Source organism: Synchiropus splendidus, chromosome 6 (genome assembly GCF_027744825.2).
Source record: "Synchiropus splendidus isolate RoL2022-P1 chromosome 6, RoL_Sspl_1.0, whole genome shotgun sequence".
In the NCBI taxonomy this organism is placed as follows: Eukaryota; Metazoa; Chordata; class Actinopteri; order Syngnathiformes; family Callionymidae; genus Synchiropus; species Synchiropus splendidus.
This window is the reverse complement of record NC_071339.1, coordinates 5,105,151-5,131,917: the sequence shown is the minus strand read 5'-3', so window position 1 is coordinate 5,131,917 and position 26,767 is coordinate 5,105,151. Positions and strand designations below refer to the sequence as shown.

General features: G+C 41.2%; 1 protein-coding gene across 10 annotated transcripts in view; it reads left to right on the top strand.

Moving 5' to 3' along the window:
• foxp1b (forkhead box P1b) overlaps nt 1-26,767 on the top strand; it is a 169,131-nt gene that overhangs the window by 11,824 nt on the left and 130,540 nt on the right. For 4 of the 10 annotated variants that reach the window (XM_053866990.1, XM_053866979.1, XM_053866983.1 and 1 more), the window contains exon 1: nt 25,976-25,993. The exons of 3 other annotated variants lie outside the window; for them this stretch is intronic. In XM_053866990.1, coding sequence (XP_053722965.1) covers nt 25,978-25,993 — 16 coding nt within the window. In that variant the 5' untranslated portion in view covers nt 25,976-25,977. Of the gene's footprint in view, nt 1-8,963; nt 9,025-25,975; nt 25,994-26,767 lie in introns of those variants that run through there. 3 more of the 10 variants (XM_053866985.1, XM_053866980.1, XM_053866982.1) reach the window with 1 other exon arrangement.

Sequence of the window (26,767 nt, the reverse complement as noted above, 5' to 3'; positions counted from 1 at the left end):
GGAGAAATACATTTTATGCAATTCTGTTGAGCATCCACACCTCGCAATCTTCAGGGATATCCATAGCAGCAGATTTGAGCCGTGTTGGGAAGACTTTAGTTATGACCTGTGCCATGATCCACAGCTAGCATTCTCATCCTTGCCCCCTGTTCAACGATGAGTTTGGCTTGGTCCTTTGATTGAAGCTGAAGTGCAGTTTGCTACTGACTCTAAATATCTTTGAACAACTGCAGCAAAGTGGGGTCCGCAGTTCGCTGGGTTCAGTCAAAGGTTTCCTCCCACAGGAAGACTGCATTGTTGAGCTACTTTAGGCATAAATTAGTCAAGATGCAACAGTTCTGAGAACGTTAAACATGTATGACACCCCACACGCTTGTGTGTATTGGAAAAATAAAATTGTCTTTACTCAACTTTACTTCTTTAATACAATAGAGATGAAGACATTTGTTGTATTTCTTTAGCATCTCCTATCTTTATAAAATCTTCCTTAGATTCGACCTCTGTCAAAACTAGGTGAACAACAACGCTTAGGTACGTTTGATCATTATTTGTTAAAAACATAACGGAACTCAACATTGCAGCGCCTGTTTTATTTCCAAAGCATTTAACAGTGACACACTTAAAATGAGGAACATGTGAAACTTGCTTTGAAGTTGAGGCAAGTATGCATCCTGGAATAGTTTAATTTAGGCACCACAGCCTTGTTAGAAAGATTTTCTGGACGGCAGTAAACAAGTGTTTTGAATTAAAGCAGTTGACAGATTTGGATTCTGGCAACTTTCTCCTCCGACTGCAGTCATTTGGCATGACGCGGCAATGGTGAGGTGTGATCCAGCTGCTCATAGAGGCCATGTCGAAGTGTTTTTTTTTTTTTTTACCCTTCATATTTGTGATTGTTGTGAGTAGTTAAGTCAAATATTCACTGTGTTTTTGTTGCAGATTGGGCTGCTTACTGATGAAAGTGTCATGCAATGTTGTGACCTGCCCTTCAACTCTGTAGAGCACAGCGACAATTCAAGTCACTTAAGTCAAATTTATATTGCACCATTTGCCAAAAAGACTCACACCAATTGTTTTAAAACGCTTGAGTAAAGAATGACCCCAAAATGGAATGCATTTAAAAAAGACGTATGACAGCACAAAGTAAGAATTATTTTCTCATGAAATGGATATTTGCCATAGGTGTGACGTGTTAAAAGCAAGTTAAGAAATGCACATTAGCTACAAATGGATTTTTTTTCTACTTCTACTGTTTAACTAGATATTGTGGTTAAGTATTGAGATATTTTGTGCATATCAATGAACACTTCCCTTTCTAATTGAAAGTGATTATGTATAAACAACATAAACAGATTTAGTTTTTACTATTGTTACTTGATTTGGCTGGGTTGCAAACAAAGAACACACATCTGCAGCTTTAAGAAGTGGCCCTGACTGTTGCCAAAAAATGCAGGTCAAGTTTATCTGGTTGCTGTTCCCGAATGTTTGGTTTAGAACAGTTGCTTGTTTGTGCTGTCATTTAGGTTGTAAACGGTGACGCGCTCTGACACTGTGACTTGTGGAACCCACCTCATGAATTGCTCATGTCCTCGCCTTCACATGGAGGTGTAGGCTTTTGGTTGACTGGTCTATTACTCAGCCTGCCCGTCACAAGCTGTTCCGCTTGTCACAATAAATGTCTGCCTGCTCATTTGTTTTATTATGAAATGACAATTATGGCTTTGTTTTGGGGTGTTTTGGAGCCGGGGTGAGCTGCCAAAGTGGAGCTGAAGTGTGTGAATAATGTAATCGGTGGGTGACTGCCCGTCATTTGTATGTCCAAAAAATTATACAGTCCAGATGGGTACATTTGTTTCCACTGGAGGTACACATTTACTCTTGGTGTTTGTGACACATTTAGATGGAAGGTTTTTATTTATTTTTCTACTTAATTGTGACTCACCATTTTCAAGTGGTTTTGAGAAAGTAATTCGATTTGCTGCAGGGTTGTCACAGTAATAAACAGTAGTCATATCCAGGAATATATTTGATACTTGACAACAAATTTTCTATCCTATGGAGACAAATAAAAAGACGCATGCTTAACTGGCAAAAAAAAACAAAAACATGACCGCATGATGAGTAGTCTCACATTTCCACTTACAAATAATGACTTTCGATCAGATTTTTACAGTTTTTCAAACAGAGAAGTTGGCTGTAATTTCGAGTTATGTCAGAGCTCCCCCAGATTGTGAACTCTTGCATCAAATTCAGTGTTTTACACTTTTGACTGAATAGTTGCTGCGCTCTGTGATGTTTCTTTATTTATTAATAAAGTATATAAAAACGGGGATGAGGTCTCATCATAACTACGTTTTATCACAAATAGATGGTGATTGAGTCTCTGGTTGATCTCAATGAAAAAAACCTGATCAGAACATCCTTATTTTATTGATATTAAAGCACTCAATGTTTATTTCTGGTCGGCACTTTCCACTACAGCGCCGGGAACACATTTGGGCGAACATTCAGCACTTAAATGGAAATAATACGCCTGTCATTTCAATGGTCTGATGTGATGGGTCTATTTATATTGGCGACATGATGTGGATTCAGAACATCGCTGAGTTTATTTTTATTGTCACTGTCGATGCTGGACCCTTTTCTCAAAACTTTTTCAGAAGTTATGTCATACGGCACAGACTGCACCACTGCACCTGCAGCTTATAGACCGCCGCAGGTTGTGTGTATGGTGCGCATAATACCAAATCAACCACTGTTCATTGTGCAGCAAGCTAAATGCAGCGAGCACAGGCTACTATAGCGCCAGCCACAGCTAATGCAGCCAACGCCACCATCCAAACTAGCTTCACTAAGCTGTCGGAATTTGCCATTAAAGCCAAGAAGCTGTTGTTAGTGTTTGGCTGCTACGCTGCTTGCAGAGTGTGTACCATACCAGTATTTCATAGTATACGTCATACTTTCTGTAGAATCAGTCTTTTCTACAATGTCAACTGAACAGAAAGTAGGAAACGATTTGTGTGTGTAGTTGGTTTCCAATTCCAAGGTTGACTCTGCTGCTGAACACAGGACGCTCAAAAGTGCTGGTAACATTATAATGAAATGTATGACAGTTGCTTAGGCAGCTGGGAACAACTATTGAATGATAGTTTTATGGCAAAGTCGTATGTATTGCTGAGGTGAGGGATGTTTGAGAGACGACTGTGACAAGTTGCGTCACTACCCATGATGTGCAATTTCTGACAGTTTGTTTCAGTGCATCAAGGTAATAGATATGAATGGATGTGAACTCGAAATGATCTGGAATTGTGACTTAAATATTTAATTCTTATTTAACTCAGGTGTAATTGTTTGAGTAATAATGATGATGTAAGATAGAGTAAGGCGATGATGACATTGCTGTTTTCAAACATCTCATCTCTTCTTTTGCAGCGTTCAATAGCCTCAAGTTCATAAAAATCTTCTGAAACGCTTGACTTTGCTCACTAATGCCCTGAGTAAGCTCCAACTGCTACTGCTGGTGTTTGTGAAAATACTAATAAATTTTTTGCGTTCTGCACGTGGGCGCACCCCAATGATTTGTGTGGAATTTGTCCCTTTGCGATTGCGCCTGTTTGGATTCATTGTTGGATCCAAGCCAATTGAATTTTCTGCTCCTAACATGCTTTGAGAGCGTGGAACCTGCTTATTGGGCCTACGGCTTCATTCCTTACTTACAGCCCTCGATCAGGTTGCATTGCTGAGAACTTTTCTGGGGGATCCATAAATGATGACATGAAGATTTCATTATGATTATTATATGTTTCCCGTCATGGTGTGAGGATGGATGGCGGGTACTGCGTTATGGTACTGGCTGTGCATGATTTCAGTCTCATTTGGATGAGAAGATGTAAAGTCATGAATCTATTGTGCACAAAGGTGAATGCATGTTAAGTAAACGTTGCATTTCATCCCTCCTTCCCTGCTGTGTAACATTGGTGTCTTGGGAGTTTGGCTTGCCTTGGATAGGTAGTAGCCAGATGGTGTTCATGGTTACACAATGATCCAGGGGAATAGAACGCGCAGCTACAACAACCAATGGGTCAACTGTGGGGCTTGTTGCTGTAGTCGCCTGATTGGTGAAATTGGTCCGTGTTGTGCCACACTTGTGGAATTCTGTGGAAGGTCAGCTTTCCCGAATGGACTGTCGAGGATCTCTGCTAGTAAGCGAATGGCTAGTGTTGAGCGAGGTGAGTGACAACCTCTCAAGTGTTGATGGCCTAGTGATTTCTTTCATAATAATAAAAAAAAAAAGGCTCCCTTGTCCTGCTTTGCAGCTGTGCATGCTGTCTGCTGGAGAAGTGGCGAGCTGTGTCATCTCCAGCCTCTAACAAGCAGCAGCTGTAGCACCAGCCGCTGCTGCGGATCCAGGGACAAAGTGGAACTGATTTTCTAGCAGTGAACAAATAAACAAAGTGAAAAAAGAGAAGCAATGCTGCAAACAACACAGAGCTTATGTAAATGGGACTGAAATGTGTTCACGTATTGATAAGCGTTATTTGTGTACACTGTGGGTTATACTGTTGGACAATAGTGACCATTGACTGTATTATCTGCTGCCATATCACAGAACATCTGGTTCTTGTCGACCGCAGATTAAAGCCATAAATTATCTTCCATACCATATAGTGTTTATTGTCACGAGACAGCCCAGATCTTATGAGCATGTTTGTTTCTGGAAATCCATAAAGCATCCAGATGTTCAAAACAAAGTTTCCGTCACTGCAGCAGGAAAGAGGTCAAACTGTCAGTGGGTTAAAGGTTGAACTGCAGTAGTGCAGTGGCTGACAGCATTTGTGGAGGAAAGCATGTTTTTGTCATCTGATCCTGTATTTTGTTTTAGGCAAAGTCTGTTGCAGGATAGCCGGCCATGTGTCAGGGAAAAAAGTCTTTCACAGAATGGTTCTCATTTAAGGCAGAACAAATTCACTTTAGAAGCTTAACTGCTGATCAAATAATTATTGAATCATTTTCATGTTGTCTCCTGTGTTCACATTTTCAAAAGTAAAAGTTTTATTTTATTTAAGATAAACGTTCTGCGACTGACAATCATAAAATAGATATTGATACCTTGTTGACTGGTGGTCCCAAAAAAAAAAAAAAAAAAAAAAAAAAAAAAAGGAAAGGCTTAATGCGATAGGCTCATGAGACTCCATGAAACAGTGTCTTCATTTGCTAAGGCCAGTAGGTGGCACTGTCACTGCCCTATTTGCTTCTTCATCCCGTTTCATCAAGAGAAGCAGAATTTGAATTACTAAAGTACTACGCCGACGTATTAACTGTATTTTAACCTTATTTTATATATATATCACTACATTTGACTTGTATTCAACAATTCGGATATTTTAACAAGATTTCAGATAAAATAATTGGATCAAAGAAGAAATTACGTCTTGAAATACCAATGTGCGCATGCGGACAGGAAATGACGTCATAAGCCTGAGCCCTGGAAGCAAAACGGGATGAAGAAGCAAATAGGTCAGTGACAGGCACTATGTGCTCTAAAATATTTGGATTTGAATTACTATTTCAATGAAATCTCACACAGGTGCTGCCTACGGACCCTTGAAAATCTTTAGTGAAACCCCGTCATCCTGCCATTACTTGTTGGTTAAAGCTGATAAAGTAATGGAGAATAGGGAAAACATTAATCTACAGTTTCACCAAATACAGCCGGGTTTCTTCATATTTCCATAATGATACCAACTAGTTATACGATTATGGAGATTTGTTAAACAGTGTACCTCATTTTTAGAGGCAATATGCAGCACTCTGTCTTCTAAAATATTTGGAACTCAACAGCTATTTAAATATATATATATATATGTATATATGTATATATAATTATGATGTTGAAGTTGAACAAATCATCTAATTGTTTTTGTTTTATAGTTATTTATTGGCAGCCCCAGTATACATTGACTGTTCACACAAAATGACTAGCTTGTATTTTATAGATTCCGACTCATTTTGGATACCTTGTCACAAATGACAATGTCTTATATGTCTTTTTTAATGTTTAATTCTTGAAAAATGTTAACTAACAGTGTGCCACCAAAGTGTCAGAATGACACAGCTTTGACAGCTTTATTCTGGACAAAACAATTCCAAAAGCCCTTGCATTACATCCTGTTGCTGCTAACACGCTTTCTTTTGCATCCGAGAGCGAGAAAAATGAAACAATAGCTTGACCAGTGTTTGGCATTTCCTCCCAGTCACCTTGTAAATGTTTCTGTGTCATAAGCAGCTATTACTATTGCTAGAAAATGGAAATGCTTCGAGAGACTCATCCCTCTCAGAGTATGGCTCTCTATCACACTCTCACATTCTTTTAAAAGGGAAAAGGAAGATGAATTTTGCCCATAAAGGCTGTATCACAAGAGCTTTTTATCCTAAATGGCTCTGGGGATTGTTATCTGTGGGAAGTGTGTCCTGCCTCCGTCGTGTTCAATCAAGTGTCCACTTAGCTGTGACTGGGAGTAATTGTTCCCAAGTGGGCCACACACTGACCTGTTAATGTCTGCGTTGACCCTCTAACCTTGTCAGCACATCTTGGGGAGGAGTTTAAATCATGTGGATCTCCGTCGTGTCTTTACGCTACCGGGTCAAGTGGGCGTCGGCCCTGAAAGACCACTCTCTTGTAATTGTCCCGAGCATCATGGGTCAGCTCAGGGTGTTTCCGAAGACCACCTCTTATAAGATGAGCTACTGGGAGTGCTGTGGCTTAATGGGTCAAGCCATTGATCTGGTGGGAGAGCCGTGTCCCTCGAACACCCTCACTTTCTCTTTCTATCTCATCCCATATTGGAATTGGAATTTGAATCAAGACTCATAGTGGGTTTTTCCAGTCGGCTATGGGTCCATTTCACAGGCCGATTGTTTTCGGTTGCTTGTTTTACGAGTCCAACCACAAGTGCAACAATTGAAAAGAGCATTTATATTCCTAAGCAATAATATATATATATATATATATATATATATATATATATATATATATATATATATATATATATACCTTTAACCCTTATGAAAAAGTTCAAGTTTGGTTAGATGCACTTTGTCACCATGAGCCAATACAATTCTTGAGTCTTGGAACTCAGGAATGTTTCAGATTCCTTTCATCCACCATTGCTACTTCTATGAAGAGAGAAAGAAAACAACCGATGAAATGCAACCGGCAAAGACACTCATTCAACTCTGAAGAAGAATGGATTGAAGATGGATTATCTCTTCATTACTTTCCTGAAATGTGGCAGTTGCTGTCCTCCTGTTCCATAATTGAGTTCTAAAATGTGGAACACTTTTTTGATTTTGTTGAACGGTCTAGTCGTCAACTGAGAACATGTTGCATGTCTATATTTTGATACTCCATACTCCAGATTTAGTGGTTCATTATTGGGTCTTTGTATCAAGCGTGTTCTTATGGTGCAACATTGTCATGGGACATGTGACCGACGCAGCAGGGAAGCTCTTCTTGGGTCAGTGTCTTCTGTAGTTTCTTTGTGCCTGTTTGTTAAAGTAAGTCTTCTTTTGGAGAGACACAATGGTGCAGCCATAAATCCATGTGGGGAAAGCTGTCGGTTGGGATCAGCATATTTTTGGGAGCAATGACAAGCATGCAACCAAGTAATCAGAGGGGTCTTATCTGAGGCCAATGGCGGGCCCTGGAATGTGGGCAGGCTGTGGAAACAACGGCTGCACTAATAGGAATGGTTGGCTTCTGCGATAGTAAATGATGAGGAGTTTGGATGTCGCAGCTGCGGTTTGTTGTGTCTGGTTTGCAGACCGACACCACCACCACCACCGCCAGCCAAGCCCGAGTCTTACATTTGATTTGTGACACGCTTTCATAAAGCAGGCCAATTATCGGGGACATGGATATGTTTGCTGTGCTGCAGCCATATTAAGCGGTACACAAATACATCACAAGACAGCCGCAGTCACACACGCGGCTGGTGTCAGCGCAGTGACGGGGAAGCGTTACCGTAAGCCATCAATACTGCGACCTCATTTGCATGATCTGAACTGAATCTAGAAGTCATTAGCGTCTTTCCACTTGTGTATCTGTCAACAAATTAATACTTTTCAGCTTCGTGCCGTCTTCCCTGACAAAGTGTTGCGTGGCGATGCGTTTCTCACCACGTATGCATCGCTTATGTAAATTCCGCGTGGGAAAACTATATGGAGGTGTTTTAAAATATTTGGGTTATTACTTAGACACAGGGTTTTTAGGTCAGCCTTTTCTTGTGCTTGAAGAATTCCTGTTTTATTTTTATAGTTTGTGTCCAACGATTATCTATTATAGGTTTGTTTATGCGCACTCCAGCGGGTATTTAGTTCACTGAAAATAAGTCGTTTCTGATGGATATTCTTTCCAAAAGCGACCTACTTGGGGAGTTGAGTGACTTATGATGTAAAAAAGTGAGTATTCTCATAAGAGAAATTTTAGACACCTGTACCTGGGGTAATATTTTTAATGTGTTTTTTGCTCCATTTTGGAGTCTTTGAGGTAGAATCCATTTCAATTTCAATTATATATCTATCTATATCTATATATATATATATTTGAGAGAAGCTCCAAAATTTTGGCAGAATCTCAGATGAGCTGGGTGTTTTTGTGGTACAAACAAAACCACAGAAACATGAGCATGATGCTAATCTAGAATAAATTCCTGCCGTAAATATCTAAGAACTCAGCTGGAATCATTGAGTCATAACGCCTCAAAACGTCGTGGCCCAGAATGGTCACATTTACAACCTGTGTGTCATTTCTGTACTTGTCTTCGTGGATTGCTGTTGGGGACTTTCCCAACCTTTCACTTCCTGTTTGTAATCGTCGTATCTTTCCGCTTCCTTCTCTCTTTCTCTCTCCCTCTTGCTCGCACGTCCTCTTTACTCTCTCCGTCTGGCTCCCTCCCTCTCAGACTGAAAACTGACTTCTGATTGGAGGAATGAGGTGCCAGCCAGTCCAACGCGAGTGATCCGGTATGTCAAAATCCCTTTTAATTAATCATTGTCTGCATGATTTAAAATCATTTACTTTATAGGGAATAGCAAACCAAATCATTCCCTTTTTGCTCTTTGAATTATTTAATTTGGAGCGGCATGTAATTTAAACAACTTTTGTTTCATAACTTTCTTGCATTCCATGGTTGTCTTTTTACCTGAAGCAGTGTGAAGCTATATAACGTAACATAATCTGCACACTTGTGACGACACTGTGTGGGATCTCATTTGCATCGATTGTTAAATGAGTAATGTCATTGTCTTATGCTGCGCATGGAGTATTATGCAGCTGCATCTGGCTGCATGTGCAGGTATTGTTTCAATTCACGACAGTTCAGTGAGATTTTATTTCTTAAAATGAATGAACAAATCTGACATTAAAACCAAGCAACACCCTATTTCTGGATGAATAAAGTTTCAGTCCTAGAAATCAGAAACAGTTCTTAATAATGTGCTTCTGGATCTCTCCGTCCTCTTCCTCACCTTTTGTAGCGTGAGTGGCACAAGACTGGGCTCGGCAGTCTGGCCACCGGCCAGTCATGCAGCCGATAGCTGCTGCGCCCTCTGATCAGATGTGAATGTGACATTTGTGCAGAGGTAATGGAATCTGCGTGCAATTAAATCTCTGACTGTGAAAAGGGGTCTATGTCCTCCTCGCTCCTTTATTCGTAGCAGCAAGGGCCCGGAGGGTGGGCTTGATGATGAAACTATCCCAGCATGCCCCTCACTGCACTCTCTTCTATAATATTCATGTCAGGTTGTGTTTTTTTCATCCACTCATTTTGGAAATGAATTTCAGAAAATATCTTTGAGGACATTCTGGTACTGTTGTGGCGTGGTTCTGCTAAACAAAAGTGAAAAGCATAGAATGCACGCTATGAACTTTAAGTAGTCAGTTCAGGCATGTACCTTACCCTGTCCTGAAAAAGGTACAGTAGCAGGCAGAAGGTTTCCCATAGTTGAACTCCTGTCTGTATTGTTCTTTCTTACCGAATGTTGACTGTGGGTCACAAAGTTTTGAAACATGAGGAGCACATGTTGGTTGGGAGGAAAAAGCTGTCTTTTTAAAAAAAATTGAAATCCAGGTTTTTTTTATTTGGACCATGAGGAAAAACATGAAATCAATTTTCCATCTTCCTATGGTATTTACGGCACCCTCTCTTGTGTGCTGCCATAGTTGCTCCCCCATCGCACTTGCCAGAGAACCTCCAGTGACAACACTGAATAACAGTAGCATGCCACACAAACCAATGATTTTGTTGTTAAAAGAGGTGAGACAAATCAGCGTGCACTAAATTTCTGCGGTCCAACAAGCTGCCATCAAGCTGGACCAAAAGCCTGGTGTGCCAATACGCCTGTTTACGCGGTAGACTGGTGACTTCACGGTCGATCCAGACCAGAACCTCCGGTCACAGGAACAGCGGCCGTCCGACTGTTGAATTCGTGAACAGCCTTGTTGTTATTTTATTTTATTTTACTTTACTTTACTTTACTTTACTTTACTTTACTTTACTTATTTATTTTTTATTTTATTTTATTTTATTTTATTTACTTTTTGACTGCACGTTATTCAAAACACTTTCCTAGTTAGTGGGCTCCCTACTGACCATGGCAATAAATTTGATTCTGATTCTGATTCTGAAAAGACAGTGCTAACTCTGGCTGTCTTTGTCCAAACTGCAGGATTGTAAACACACTTTTGTCATGACATGGAAGTGTGACGAGACAGGACCAGGTCCGGGTGACCGGCTCTTTCAACCAAGCAAACTTCATTCAAATGATAGGAAAACTGAAAGTGCAACACGTCAAACATCTTGATGATCTTCCACTCATTTGATCTTCTTCTGTCAGCACCAGTCAGACCTGCAGCACCGGGCACCTCTGCATGAAGCACAGAGCCGTCATCAATTTGAGCACCTTGTTAAGTACGACATGCCACGGTGTCTGCAGCAGGCAACACTGACCTGCTGTGCTTGGTAAAAGCACTAAAAATCTAAAATTAATGGAAAATTGACCTTTCAAGGGGAAGAAACTGGGATGTTGTTTTCAGGCAAAATGGCCCAGTCCTACTGTCAACTTGAAGTAGAGCCACCAATGTGGTCTCATAGCTTCGCCTCAGAGCAGCGTTGTCGCACTCGGGTCACTCAAGGGTTTTAAAGTTAAAACTCAGCCCAAAGGTCATTGTTATTTTGGCTGCACTTATTCATTTGAGACACTTGCAGGCCTCATAAAATGACTTGGAGGGCTGGATCTGGCCCACAAGCCAAGGCAGGCCGGGAAGTCCCAGATCAGGTCCTACAAAGTCCTAAACATGAATTCACAGTCAAATCTTTTTTTAAGGCTTGGCAATATGAGGAAGTTTGCTAGACCTTAAACAAATTCTGCCATTAAGTTATGATAGTATTTCTTACTTCCAACACGCCTTGACTAGAATGTGTTCTGAGTGGCCCGAGCAGTTGCAGGGATGGTCAGTTGTCTCTCATGTTCCATCCCCACTGCCTGCTGCTACACTTAACGCCTCATTTGTGGTTTTTGTGGCCAGTGGCTTGAGTCTCTGAACAGTCGCCATAAAAGGAAGATTTTTTTCCTGTCTGCTGATGAGGCACTCAACTGTGCTGGCACATCACCCATCCAGAGGCAGAATCTCGCTGAATGGAAATGAGTATGACGTGCGATTGCTCGTAAGCAATATTGTTTTGTCGACAATTTTGAGGAACAAACATGTATTTTAGTTTTAATCGAGCTCATGTCTGTGCGTCAGAACTGGAGTGGCTTTATGGTGCTGCAGGACGTCTGGATGATTTGATGTTCACAGCCGTCTAAACATTCGTCGGAGAGTGTTGTTTCTGATAATAAGAGGCTGACTGTGACTCCTCTTTTCTCCGTCCAAGGGTTAAATGGATGGACATTCTAATAACAAGCCATCCTCCCCAATTCCTTTTTGCACTGTGGGTCAAAACAATATCTTCTTGCTCTTTCACTTTATTCACCAACATCCCGCTAAACAAATAAAACACTTCTGCCCTGGGCCGCGTCTGTTGCCGATGACTTTTCCTCTGTGTCACACAAAGACTGCTCGGGGAAGGAAAGAGAGAAGGAGGCTCAGTCCATTAGTGTCATTCGAATGGCAAATTAGATCAGCCTGACAGATAGATGCGGAAAATTGTTTTAATTGTATAATTATGTGTGGTTAGCCACTTGTGCAGAAAAGTGCTGTGATGTGGGTGAAAGCCGGGGATGAGCACATTTTGGCTGCCATGCGCTTATTTTGTCTTTGCGCAGGAAATGAACAACAATCGGGGATCCTGAGGATAAAACATAAACACACCCAAACTCACAGACACATGTCCCCCAGGCAGATGATCTCAGCGAGATGCTGCCCTTTAAATCATGTGTCTGGCCAGTGAGCTTTTTCTCCTCTGGCAAAGAGGACGACGTCTTAAATGGCTTTATCAAGACAGCGAAGCTTAACACCGATCGAGCTGCGGCGCTCAACTCGCACTGAAATCTTCCATGTGGCTGCTTCATGTGCTAATGTGTCGCAAAATGCAATCGTAAAGGTACAACTCAAATTATATATATATATATATATATATATATATATACCAGATATATATATCAGATTTAAGTGAATTTATTCGCATAGGCTTGAACGTCGGGATGAAAGTGCTCCTGTGATGTGCAAACTCTTCGCTCATTGAAGTGCACAGAGCAACATTTTCTGATTCTCTCCGGATTTTAATTTCCATCTGGTCATCATCTTATTTAGTCTCCATCGTGGATGTTTTGGTTGTGACATTACATACAGTATAATATGGTGCACCTGGAATCGGAGCACTGGAAAATATTCCCTGTGGAAGAGAGCGTCATTTGCATCAATATTATTATTTTGTTCAGAAATAAAAAAAAGGAATAGAACACAACCAAACAAGAAGTGATAGAGAAACAGTGACGCAGAGGGGAATGTTTTGACATTTACCGAATTAGCGACAATGAAAGTGCTAGTTATTAATAATGAGAAGTAAATCTCATCGTCCTCAAACGGTCCGTCTCTTTATATGTCCAGCCAGAATGCGCGACTTCAGTTCCGCCATTAACTTACTTCAATCATAATGATGTTTCTTTCGGGATTTTTCTGTGAAAAACAAGTCATGATCGATGATGTGTTATTCGTTTATACGTTTGATCATGTGAGTTCATCTTTAAAAAGAGATCATTTTCTTAAGCCGTGGCAGTGCACCATGCCTGTTTCCATGAACTGAAACACTGGAATATATTACTGTTCCATGATACTTTTAACTCGAGTCAATGATTGTCCATGTCTGGTAGTCTAAGTATACTTGATTTCATTTTATTTTAATTTGAATCGAATAATTTTAAATTTGATAGTGAAATTGTTGCCAAAATGAATTACCATCTACAAAAAAATTGACCAGCTTCACTTGCAGGGTCGTGTCACAACAGTCACAGTGTACTGGACATTTAATATTCAATAGATTTTAAAGCTTCAAAAATTTTCTTTAGCCATGAAATGGAATCTTGAATTTGAGCGCGACCGCTTTGATGTGATGTGATCACTGCTTTGGTGATGTGTGTCCAGCACGTGTGCGGTGGCAAGTATTAATGCACAACTTTGTCCGCTTTCATATTGCATGGATTTTGATGGATGAAGTGTGTGGGATTCACAGGCTTTCCGTGTCGCGCTAATGTGAGTCAAATATTCTTTCTTTATTGCTAAACAACAGAACATATGTTTCTTTATTAGTCCAGCGCTGCAAAGGTAAATACACATACTGTACTTATTTATTCATAGTGTATTGTCTTCTTACAGAGCAGTCTTTCACACAGTAGGTCTGCTGATGGGACTTCCAGTCCCGTCTTGACAGATCAGTTACTGAATGAATTTTCAAGCCTGGTGGGCAAAGCGGAGCTCAGGCTGATGCGCCGCAGTCAGCAGCTGCATGCAATTTCCAGCTCAAATCATTCAAGTGTAATAAAACAAAGCAAGAAGCGCTGGAGGCCTGGATGCGCTCTTGAAAGAGAAGTTGAAATGGGAAACAGAACAATTATATTTAAGTGGCATATTTTTCGGCACGGTTGCTAAATTTCACTTGTCGTCCTTTAAACAAAATCATCGATCACAACAGTGCGGTCTAAACGCTGTTTTTTTTTTTTTTTTTTCACCCCGTCTTGCAACGATGTGTGATTTATAGCAAAGAGCTTGTCATGTCTTTGTTGTTTTGGTGTTGTTCTGCTATTCACTCGTGGCGTCTGTGAAAATGCTCTGGAGATTAGCATGTAACAAGGCAGCAGCGCTCCACTGAGGGTGTTGCACGTGGCCTTGAACGCCTCGCTCTGTACCACATAAATGGAGGAGGGCTACCACCAAATGGTGTTTTCCCCGTCCCTCTGGGAGCCTCCTTCTGGATAATGTGGTCATCAAAGGTGACAGGAAGGACTGCGAGTCTGGAACCAAGCCGGGGCAGCTGGTCAGAGCAAGAGAATAGGAAGCCGCGCGCAGCCGGGCTAGAGTGCAGTGAGAGGCAAATTAAAGCTCATATCTGCCGCCTCCCTCGCCTCCATGCACTTTCCTGTTTGGACTTGAAGGTGATTGGGAGCCAAGGCGGTGACAGTTGACGGAAGTTGTGCGGAGGAGAGAGTATTTATTTACAGTCAGCTTCTGCGATGCTTGTTCAGGATGCGGTTTCACGCAGGATGTGCTTTTACCCCCCCCCCCCCACCCGCCAACACATTCACGTACATGCACGCCTCTTCCCATCTTCTCTCCCGTCTCCACCCTCTGACTTCAATCGCCAGGTTTGATCAAGACTGGGAAGTAGGTTGTTGGGAGGGAGGGACTGTTTGTGTTGTGTAACGGTGGACACCACTGGCTCAGGCCTCACTCAGCACACCTTCCTGCCTGACTCAGAGTTGGGTACTGAAACCAGGACAGGTCACAGAGGGAACAGAACATGGAAGAAACAGCATGTTCCGTCCAGACGATTGCAAAAGGGTTGGTGCCCTGTTTTGATGTCAACGATGATGATCCTGTCAGTCATAATCAATATCAAAATATGTGTTAAATGTGACAAGATGAAAATCAATAGAGATGCACAACATTAAGCTGAAATGCAATGAAAAGAATGGTGTTTAGTGGAGCTTGCCTCCTTAACAGTTCTCAACTGACGGTAAGGGAGGGCTGTAAATGCAAGTGACACTTCACTACATGTTGACAAACAGCAGAAAACCTCCTGTGCCTTGTCTCCCTTGTCTCTTCACATGTTTACCTCTATTATATATTTATCAGCATAGATTTTGATTTATTTTATCTATTTGTTTTTTTTTACCAAGTCAGCGAATAGATATTTTGCGATGATAGTGTATGAAGTATGTGAAAGTACCTTTGAAGTTGATCCAAAACGGTGTGTGCAGTCTGCCAGGAATTCCACCCTCTCCACTAATGCTCCAGCTTTGTAAAAGTCAATAATTACAGAGTAGACTCCAGTCGCAGTACAATTACAATTTGCCGTTACCCTGCAATACATTATCCCCATTGTTGTAAAGTCTGCATTCATAAAAGGTGCAAGTGTGGACAGCATAATTTCATACCACCCACGTGCAAGTCTGCCATCACCGCTCAGATGCGTTCCATGAATGTTGGGCGTGAAAAGGTAAAAGCTCTTACCTGGCCAAGTCTCCCAATCATCAGAAAACACACGCGTGAAATACTACATTAATAAAAGTGAGCTTGGCCGCACTGTCATGTTGGCAATAATTTGCCCAAAGTTTCAAAGGCAGGTTTTATGGCCTGCCTTACGGCCTCATCTATGTGGACAGCGGCATTTAAACTCTGGAGAACCTGCCACATAAAAAGCACATCTGTTAAAGCCTAAATAGTAAAACAGGCCCGCGTGTCCGGGCAGCGCTGAGTTAATAATACACTCAAAGTACAGTTTTAAACACAGCCAGAGTGTAGCAGATGACAATGCCAATACACACACTCAGGCAAGGTGGCCAGTCTTGTCTAGGTCTATACACACAAAGAAAAAACTGTCCACTGTGCTTCGCCACTTAATGCTGAAGAGCGTCCGACGCATCGGTGGATCACGCCCAAGCTGACTGAATATACTTAAATGTCCAGTCAATGTGGCCATTTTTACTTTTGTAGACCCACTTCCCTCCCTCAACCTGCTCCTTTCCTCCGCGCCCTCCAGAGGCCACCCACCCTACTTAACAGAACTGACCATCATTTTCATCAAGCTTCGAAATTGCTTTATATTCCCTGTTATTCTATGGCTTAAAACAGATGTTTTTCTCATGAAGTATAAATCTTCCCTTTTTGTTATTTATAACCATGAGGATGTAATGAATGACAATGTCAAAGTCAGAGACTTCTATGACGTTAGCGAGTTGCCTGTCTTGAGATGTCATATGTGCCATGCCATATCTGTTTAATATCATGACTGGCTTCCTGCCTCTAGCCAATGACCGCTGGGAGAGGCTCCTGCATTCCCTGCAACTCTGTACTGGACTGAGCCCTGGTTTGCTGAAGCCGAATGGCAGGATAGTTAACGTCATATGTGTCTTGAATTAACTTGTTGCTTTTGACACATAGAGGTTATAAAACACATAAGAGAAGTTTCTATTGTTGTTTCCTAGTGTGTCTTTGTGATCAAAGCTTTGAACCTTGAAGCTAAAATGGAGCAGAGCAACAAAAACACAATGTAAATCACTGGCCTGACAGGAGGTTTGTCCCAAGGTTAACTACTTTTTTGACGCGCTGAGGTGTCAGTACGCCGTTAAATAACAGGTTTTTTCAGTGTATTGCTCAAAGAAGTCTCGGGGGGTAATTTGAATACAGAATTCCCACCTGAAATAAACAGTCAGAAAACATCTTGAGCTGATTGAAAAGTTCAAACCATCTTTCAGTTTCAGTTTGAGTGAAGCAAATGGTGACAATGATTTTGGTAGAAATTTACCCACAAACTTTAATCTATCTAAATTTTCATCCAGAAGGAAAGTATGGAAATACATTTATTGAACGTGTATTTCATCATAGCAAGTAAAACATGTTTTGAAACCCAACACTTTTGCCACTCCATTTTCCACACACGTATGCACCGACAAATCAAACGTCTTCCCCCTTAAATAACCCAAGCTGAATTGTTTAAAAGGCTGATAATATATGTGCAAGATTGATCAGTGGTGACCGGCGATCCCATTATCTCCTGAGATGGTAATTACACGATGCTCTGCTCTCACGTACGAAAGCAGATAATTGAAGGAGGCAAACGATGTGTCACATTTTTATTTATGCTTCACTTGTTGTAGGTTTTTCTGTCATGTATCTTTGAACGTCCATCGCTCCTCTATTTTGATGTTGGCATGCAGTATATAGATTTGTTTCACTATTAGTCATTGATGCATTTTTTATGTGTACACATTTGGGTTTTAATTTGACTGTATTATTATTGTTATTATTGTTTATAGTAACAATTTTGCAAGTGTGTGAAATCAATTTCAGATTATTTAATTTCAGATTGTTTTCTAAATTAATACAATCCAGAATTTTTTAAGTTTTATAAAATTTTATTTTTATTTTATTTATTTATTTTTCATTCTGAAAGCTGATTTGTGGCAATTCAACAAACGACAAAACTACAAAGCTGTCAACACATCGAGTAGATGATGTACTGTATAGACCTGAGCCTTACTAGTGGATTATGTGTTGAAAAAATATGTTGGATACTGTAATTTTGCTTTTATGAAGGCACCTTTTAGCTTGCTTATTGTTCGAGCCTCCATCATCCAGGACTCATATTTGCACAGGAGCGTCGAACTGAAATGTCAGTTTCGTTTTAAGGGGTATGAAACTAGCAAGGAAAAGTTTAGGGTCAAACACTTTTGAGAATGAAGTGCCTGATGTCACCTTTTGCTTACTCATCTCAATTCTTTGCGCCACTGAAGCATCTTTTCTGCTAGAATCAAAGCACAAGATAAGCCTTTGTGGGTTGGCTGCAGGGATGTAGCCAACAAATAATGTCGCATTTTAATGTAAAGTTGCTGCTTGGAAACAGGAGGATTGTTGGCTGGTGACTCATTTCGTTCTGTATGTGAACGCCTGAAACATGTTACCGAAAATCCCTGTCATTCAGATTAATAGATTTACCGTAATGGGATATTAGTGGGATCCAAAAAGGGATCCCGTCACTACCGAAGAGGGCGATTGTACCATTGAATTTGTCATCACCTGAAGCCACCGCACATGAATCACACATTTCCACAGTATTGAAACTGCCGTGTGAGAAGGGGTAAAGTGTGTGATGTGTCACTTATGACTTTGGAGGGACTTGCTAACTGACTCTCTGTGGTATGAAGGGGTGGACATCTACGATTCTGTGATCAACCAAGCAAGTGTGCCTGAGGTTAGGCGCGCTGGGTTTTTTTTTTTGTTCTACTGTTCTTTAAGCTCACTTGACTGAGTTCTCTGTAAACTTCCTGTTGATGGTGTTGCTGAGAAGAACACTATGTGCTTGAAAATAAACATTTTTTTTATTTCTTGAGAAGGCGTCACTCGTGTTTCCTGTGGTTTGTCTTGGAGATCTGTTATGCTGCATTGGGCGGCTAAATACTCAAAAGCGCACGCACTTACATGCTCATTCCGACCTTGAAGTATAGGTTGAAGCGTATTGTGGCGCAAACTAGCAGATAAAGAAAATAAATGAAAGACTTTGTTGGTGTGGAATCTGGTCTCTGAGATCACCACTTTGCCCACAAGATGTCCCTTTTAAGACATTAATATCTGGCCACCAGTTTCTCTGTATTGCAAGTAAATCTGTGGATTCTTTAACTCAGACATTCACCATTTTTATTGAGTGTTTTTCTCATTTTGTCTTTGTTCGCCAGACACACAGCCCTGATGGTGAAGATGCCATGCAGCGGTATTTTGCTGTGGTAGTCGCCTTATCTGCACTTGAGGTCTCTGCTTTAATGGGCTTTATTGATCTAAACAACATCAGAGGTTGCGGTGATGTTATTAAGGATGAGATAACTTCTGTGTAATTCCACTCCAACAATATATTAGCCTTTTATTGGTCTAAATAACTTTGCCTTTTAGACAGTAATGCACCAGTAAGTCACGGCAGCTTCTCGCGTCTGCATGATCTTAATAAAGCATTTCCTCTGGACATCCTGCTCCAGAGAGAGTGGAAAAAAAACGACAGGTTAAAAGGCATGCTGGGAAGTTTCCCTGCCACCGCTTGAATTTATCTTTTGAATACATAAGGAGGACAAGAATGCAGCTGTGAATTGAGTCGTTGGTTCACAGATATTAATGACTGATCATGTTTAGTCCGAAAATAAATTTGAAAGCGAGGTGGTCTGTGGTTCACCGTGTGGGTATGAGTGAGAGAAGGTGAGAAACACCAGCCAGACGTCAGTGATACTATTAGACTAATAGAACTACATTGCTGCCCATGATCAAGTGTAATTATGGCAGCGCAGGATGTGTGACAGGTTTATGTATGTGTGTATATGTCACAAACTATGAAATCACAATTGAAATTTTATCATTAGGTCATAATTATTCCAGCTCCAGCACTTTTGGAACATATTACTATTACATCTATTTTCTTCTTCTACAAAGTAGACATCATGACAGATTCCTAACACATATTGTGCGCCAGGAAAAATACGTTTTGGCAACATGCTTTGACTGATCTTGCTGTTCCCAATAGACTACTGTGATTTTGTTTTTCTTCCTCTTATGGTTTTTGGCGGAGCCGCATTACTGCCCGGCAGGTCACACACAGACATTTGGCTTAGACACTGTAGGTTATGTATCAATAAATCGCATGATCATTGCCAGCTGCCCCACCCAGATAGAGAAAGGTTGTATAACTGACAAGACGGTTTGCTCCGTACACCGGTCTCAAGCCCTTGGGTGCATTCGATCCATAGCAGAATGAACACTGTGAAACCTCCTGTCAGTCGTCTCTTCGTCTTGCTAGCAGCACGAGACTCCTGAAAAGCAACGCAAGATGGTTTTGCAAAGCCACAGGCCCCTAGTGGGGACCTATTGTGCGAATTTGTTCATAAGTCGTGACCACACGAAAAAGCAGTCCTGCATGTGCATCAACTTTTGCAAAGGGGTTTCAAAACTATGTTGCTGTTCGCGCGGAAGCATTACCTTCAGATATCATGGCCCCTTCTCACTTTCCATTGGAGGCCATGTTCCATGCTGGTGGATTTCACCCTATTATTGTGTAATTACAACACACGTACTTATGATTGTCCAGTCTCAACAAAAGCAGCGCCTAGAATGTGGAGTCAATTTGTTATACCCTCCTCCCAAAAATAATGATGTTTGATGAAGTGTTCTGGTATGTGCCTCTGCTGAAGCTCCCAAAATTCTGACTCAGCAGTTGCATGATCAGTCTGGCATGGGAACATCTTGGAAGCCCCAGAACTTGCTGGCTGGCCTTGGGTTTTCAAGTCCCAAACTTAATGGGGCAGTGGATGCTTTGATCTGTGAGGATTGATCATAAACAGATTTCAATTCATGACGTGCGAATACAATCTGAAGGCCAGTGTTAATATGCTGTATTTCTCATCGTCTTGTGTGGGTGAGATGTTCTTTCCCCAAACTCTATCCCTGGTAATTGAGATATTTCTGTCCTCCGAAGGACGGCGCATGTCAAATATTTATAAGAAATAAAGAGCCCATTTTCACATTGGTGGAGGCGGGGGGGGGCGGGGGTGGGTAGGTCTTCATAATTTGCAGCTATTTAAAGCCCCGGATTTAGTAATGAATTATTTTGTCATCTCGCCAGTGATGAGATTCATCTTTAATAACTGTAACAATTATTTTATTAAAAAGAGAAGCCATGCATTACGGCTATCTCGCCGAGGTCTCAAGCTGGAAGGAATTCTCATTAAGAGCATTATATTACCCCGGTGTGCTTTCACTTGGATGTCCCGCTGAAATTACATTAGGTGTCAACAATGTTTGTGTTGGAAGTAAGCAGTCATATTTACAGGGGCCAGCTTTTTCATTTGTGGCTGACACTGGGAGATGTATTAAAAAAGATACCAATGTTCTGGATCTGATTAGGCTCTTACAGAGCAACTTGACTTTTAATAAGCTCCGTGCGCTCTCCTGTCATCGCCCAGGCCTAATTCTTTATTCACAGACACAAAAGTTCTTATTAAGCTTGAGGTATTTTATGTAACTTTTATTGAATTATCTTTTTTTTTTTTTGGGTCTCGATTAATCGGCCACATCAAACACGATCCAAACTTGAGCATGTGTATCTGTCGTGATTGATTTGTGGTCGGATTTTCATCTCCAGCCTGTTTTTCGTCTAATGGTTAGCGTGGAGCGCCGCGTTGTGTTTTGCTAATGGTTTCAGGCCCAGGGTTGCTGCTAATGACATGGTTGTAATTGTTTGTCAGTGTGATAATGTGCGATTTCCTATTTCCATGTGAAGTTGGGCATTTGATGAAAGGGGGATCTTGTCAGGAAGACAAAGTGCTGCCATTTGTCACCAGTGAAATGAGCTTCTTTCCAGTTACCCTCTTGGCTTTCACTGCCTCTCACTCAGTTTTTCATATAATGATATTAAAACGAGTTTTTTTTTTTTTTCGCTTCCCCTTGTGTGTATTCTTTTTCAGTCAAAAGCGGCATGGACACTCTTCAAAGTTACTCTGTGATGGTGAAATCTGCTGTTGCAGAAAGACAGAAGTGAAAGTTTTTTTTGATGTTAAGGTCCTCACTTCCTTAAAAAGTCTTGAATAGAAAGCGTTTCATCATTCTCTGCGGAAAGGCTGCTTGATTTCCTGCTGTTTGGTAAACAGAGATGTGTGATTAAGTTGTTGAACGTCACAATAACGTTCGCCGTTGGGCAAGAGACAGACGTTTGCAGAAAAAATGCTGCTTAACTTCTGCCATTTTTTATGCAACACCTCAGCCCACATACGTGGTCATTGAAATGGCAAGCCAACTCTTATATGTCACCCTGCCTCTTATATGAAGTTTGAGTGATCATTCTTTTTTTTTTTGCCCCTGACAAGCGCAATATTTGACCAGTGTTCTTTCTGTTATGCCTGATAGCTGTGTGGCCAATAATCTTTTTTTTTGATAACTGTTGACTTTTTTGAAAGTAAATCTACATCCTGTTAGCTGAAGGTGTATTTCATTGAGATGTATTTGGCCTAAATTAAAGATCAATAAGAGCAGCTGATACATTCTTCAGGCCCATATTACCACAAATATACATAGCCGGCTAATATTAGCATATCAAAAAACCTGTAGAAGTAATCTATAGTCAGAGAATATATCATTATGTTACCTGAAGTGCCGTTAAACATGATTTGAAAGTCAGTTACGACTCATTTAAGACTAAATTAATCGTACATAATCATGATTTGCATTGTTGAAGGAGCAAAGATGATGCCCAGGTATGACCAGGTATTGACCTGGAATTCCCCTTTTAAGTGATTGTTCTTTTGTTCTTCTTGTGAATCATACCGTTTAGTCATGTTTGAGTAATTTAAATCATTTATCATCAAGATCTCGAGCGTTCACCAGATCAATATTTTTTTACTATTAAATCTCTTTGTAAAGGGTGTCGCCCCGTACTTAAATATAAAACTTACGCATTCATTTTTCTCACCATCATCATCTCAAAATGGGGCCATTTGACTAAATAAATATGTATTCAGGGAGATATTATTTCAACATTATCCTGTTACAATGTACAAAAACAGCACTGTTGTAACTGTCTTACACATTCACTTCGAAGAGGAAAATATTTTTGCCTGGAAAAAGTAGAGTTAAATAAAGACATTGTCAAACCGAGGGAAAGTACTTCATATTAATGTGGAGTTTGATAGATGAATTGTGTTAGTATGGCACATCACCCTTTATTTTTGTGGTGTTTACGTCCTGGATTTTTTTGTCAAGTAATCATGAGAAGTAATCTTCAGATGTTTGAGCGGGGTGCGCACACTTCTTTTCCGCGAGCAGCAGTTCCATTCCAATTTTCCATTAAAGACTTAGCCTTAAACCATAAGCATGCCTCCATGTAGCGTGTTGTGTTTTCTCATGTAGCGCTGCGACAGAATCTTCGTATGTGGTGGGCGATCAGATGTTATCGGGATGCACCACGGGTGTAATGACAAAACACCAGAATTTTCTTGTGCCTCACCAGGAAGGTGTGACTCAAGTGAATCTAATTTGAATGTTCCGTACATGTTCAGCGACAGCAACTTTATATTTAAATGAATGATTCATATCATTTGCAACTTCTAAAGTCTTATATTTGTGGAAAGGAAACCCTGCATTCTTTGTTTATTTTCTCATGACAGAACTATTATTGATCTCTTCTGCCGGTCAGTGGGTTATAGTTGTCAGGTATTTATGACTCCATGGGGGAGGAATTTATTCGGACACAAGCTGTGCCGATTGATTTAAATCTGAATTAGGTGCTTGATCAAGTAAATGTGGCTTTTCATTCTTCTACTACCTGGATGCTTAACACTGATTTTTCCTTCAAGGACAAATGCTTTAGGAGAAGGCCGATCCTGTGTGAAGTCCCTGAGCTCTGGCAGAGTAGCAGATCCCTTTTCAGCACCAGCTGTTCTCTCAGATACACCAGGCCGTGCTGAAATTCTTTTAATATAATCCCGTGGACTCAAGAGAATAGTGCAAAACAAGCGTGCCAGCGAGGAGAATGTTGAATTTTTCATCAGTGGGCCTCAACTCGCTGAGTTAGTGGGCAGCTCCCTCATTCATGAGCAGATGTTCAGCGCAGTAACACTCTGCAGTTAATGTGAACTTCCTGGCCTCTTCGCCATTGGCTGCAAGGACGTTGGCAGCGACCTGGCATCGGAGAATTACTCCCCGTAAAAGAAGCGGGCTTGGAGAGCACTGCCTTTGCCTTTTTTTAGCCACTTCCCGACGCAGGAGCTGGATCCTGAATCGGGGAAGGTTCTGACAGCTCATCCGTCTTCAGCCCGACAGTGATGAAACGCTCGCCGCTCAAATTCCTGTGATAATTTCCAAGTTCTGTGTTGAATCTTTATGACCAGTAAAACAGCTCTGAATAGCTTTGAAATGCTTCGATAGGAAGTTACCTGTAGCGGCTTGATGCTTGGTCCCTAACTGAAACCAACTGGAGCCGTGGTCAGCCCAGACGATGGTTTCCTCTCCTGAGACACACTGTATGTGGCTGCGTTGCCGAACTTGGATGTGGCAAAACTGGTCTGTAATAATTTCCTTCAAACCGAGCGGAAGGCTGTCTGATGTGTAGCGCCGCTCGCTGATGGAGAGTGTATGTGACATGGAGTTTAAGCGACAGCTTGCCAATCTCCGCGTACGTGCTTGAAAGTCACATCGGAGTGAAGCCGTGCATCTGGGACCGGAGCTGGTGAGACGACGATCCCGTCGTCCCTCCGCACGTCTCATTTCCACTTTGTAATTGGTCGTTTTCAGGTTGACTTTACCAGAGCAAAACTAATTAGTGTTTCTAAATTCAGAAGGAAGAAAAAGTCTGCTAGCTTGATTGTTCTGGTTTCCTCTCCAGTGTCAGGCGCTCAACAATCAAATAAGGGCCAAATCGTTTTCAAAATTGCTTGTATGTTTAAACCTCGGAGCTGAATGTCACTCCCGGTCCCCTGGCATTTTGTTTGGCAGGAGCAGGGAACAGCGGTTGCCCTCTCTTTGTGATTTGTAGGAAGTTTGGACTTGGGGCCGGTGGAAACAAAAACAATGTGTTGTGTTTTAGGTGGAGTTGTTTCTGCTTTGATTGGGAATGTCCTGCTGACAGCAAGTTTACAGTAGCTGTGACATTGCTGTTACCTTTATTCAAAGCGCTCCAGCTGCAGCGAGCCCTCAGGAAGACCATCACAGGCCCGCTCGGGCCGCCGGCGGCCCACAGAGAGGAGGAGAGCCCTGTTTGAGTTGGCTGTTGAGCGCTCGCTGGGAGCTTTTGCTGTCTCTGCAGAAAGGCCAGCGACGTCTCCACTTGTAGGCCGGCGGTGATTCTAGGGACAGGATGGGCCTTTTCCACCTCTGCTGTCTCTCAGGAAACACATTTTGCCGTTTGCTCCCTCTGTGTTTGAAAATGGGGGGAAGGAGTTAGGTGAAAGGGCATGGAGCGGTGGGAATGAACTTCAGCGCCATTAAAGGACTGGTGGCGATTGAAGATAGACGTAAAAAAGAGAAAGGGAAAACATGACTTGAATGACCTCAAATCACAAGTTTATTCTCTCTATTTTATTGTTTTATTCACTTCTAGATTGTCACGACTCTGAAAGTGCTAACTCAATACTCCAATACTACACCATTTTTAATACCGTTTGGATAAAAAATATTATTTTTTGAACATGAAAAACCATAGAGTCAATTCTAAAATTGTGACATCATCAGAAAATTGGCGGGCGAAACAAACAAAATAAAACAATACTTTCACTCAGTGAAATGAATACAGAATAAATAACCAATATATAAGTTATGGCTACTGGTTCCTCCCACGGACAGCTGTGTTTATGTTCAAAGTTTCATACAGTAAAGTAAATGATGGGAGCTTCACTAATGTTTGCGAGAATGTCGACTTATTATGGGTAGTATCACAATGGCGATGAAATCGAATCGCACAAAGAAACGCAATATTAACCAGAATCTCAATATAAATCGAATTGTCACGCAAGCATCAGGAAAATATCGAATCGGGCCAAATGCATATCTTCTCAATGTGTATAGAGACGCTGTCCATATCTTTCCGAAATTGCTTTGACACGTTTTTGCACCATTTTACAGCCAGAGATGACATGGAAGAGTGTTGTCATTGATGGATCAATTTCAATGCAGATGATGCCAGGGTTGACCATGCCATCCATCCAGACTACCATGGAAATGTCCAATATCAGAGAATGAAACTTCAGGCAGGTTAGTGAGCCAGGAAGTCCCTGCAAAAAACATCTGATATCTGCCATGGAATCCAAATGATGGAATGCTTGAAAAGTGAGTTAAAGGCTGCTTTTCATTGGACCAAAGAAGTTTTCTTTTGACATTTTATCATTAGATCGAAACTTCAAAAAGAGCCCTTGCTCAATCCATACAGTTTTGATAGCTTCAAACATCTGTGTGTTTAGCGAGTATTGTATTTGTTTGGTTTCGACTCTGCAGGGATTCAGTTCACAGTCCAGTAATTAACGAATCCATGATCTACTTAGAGCCACAAATTATTTGTGGTACCAAGGGAGTTCAATGTATCTACATTTATAGATAACCCATTTAGTTCTATCTATAGACAGTCAGTTTAAAATGACCTGTTTTTTTTCCACAATTATTTTCACTACCGCTTCCCATGTGACACACACACAGAGGAGACTTTAATGCTGATAATTAATTTGCTTTATGAAAGGTGTCCGTCCATGTTTATGTTACCAAGCATTTTTATTGTTTCCCGCCCCGTGTTTTTTCCTCTCCCTGCTTCTGCTCAATCTGCTGTGTATCAAAGCATCCGAGAGTTACATCCTGTGCATCTACAGGTCAAAGTGGGACCTCTTTGCTTCTGCCAAAAATGTACTTTTATTAGTCGCAGGTTTCGCAGTGCTATAACACATCCCACTAGATAACAATGGCGAGAGTCCAAGTCTGTATGAGTACTCATATTCTGGACCCTGTCTAAACAGCTACTTACGTAGAAAGTAAATAAAA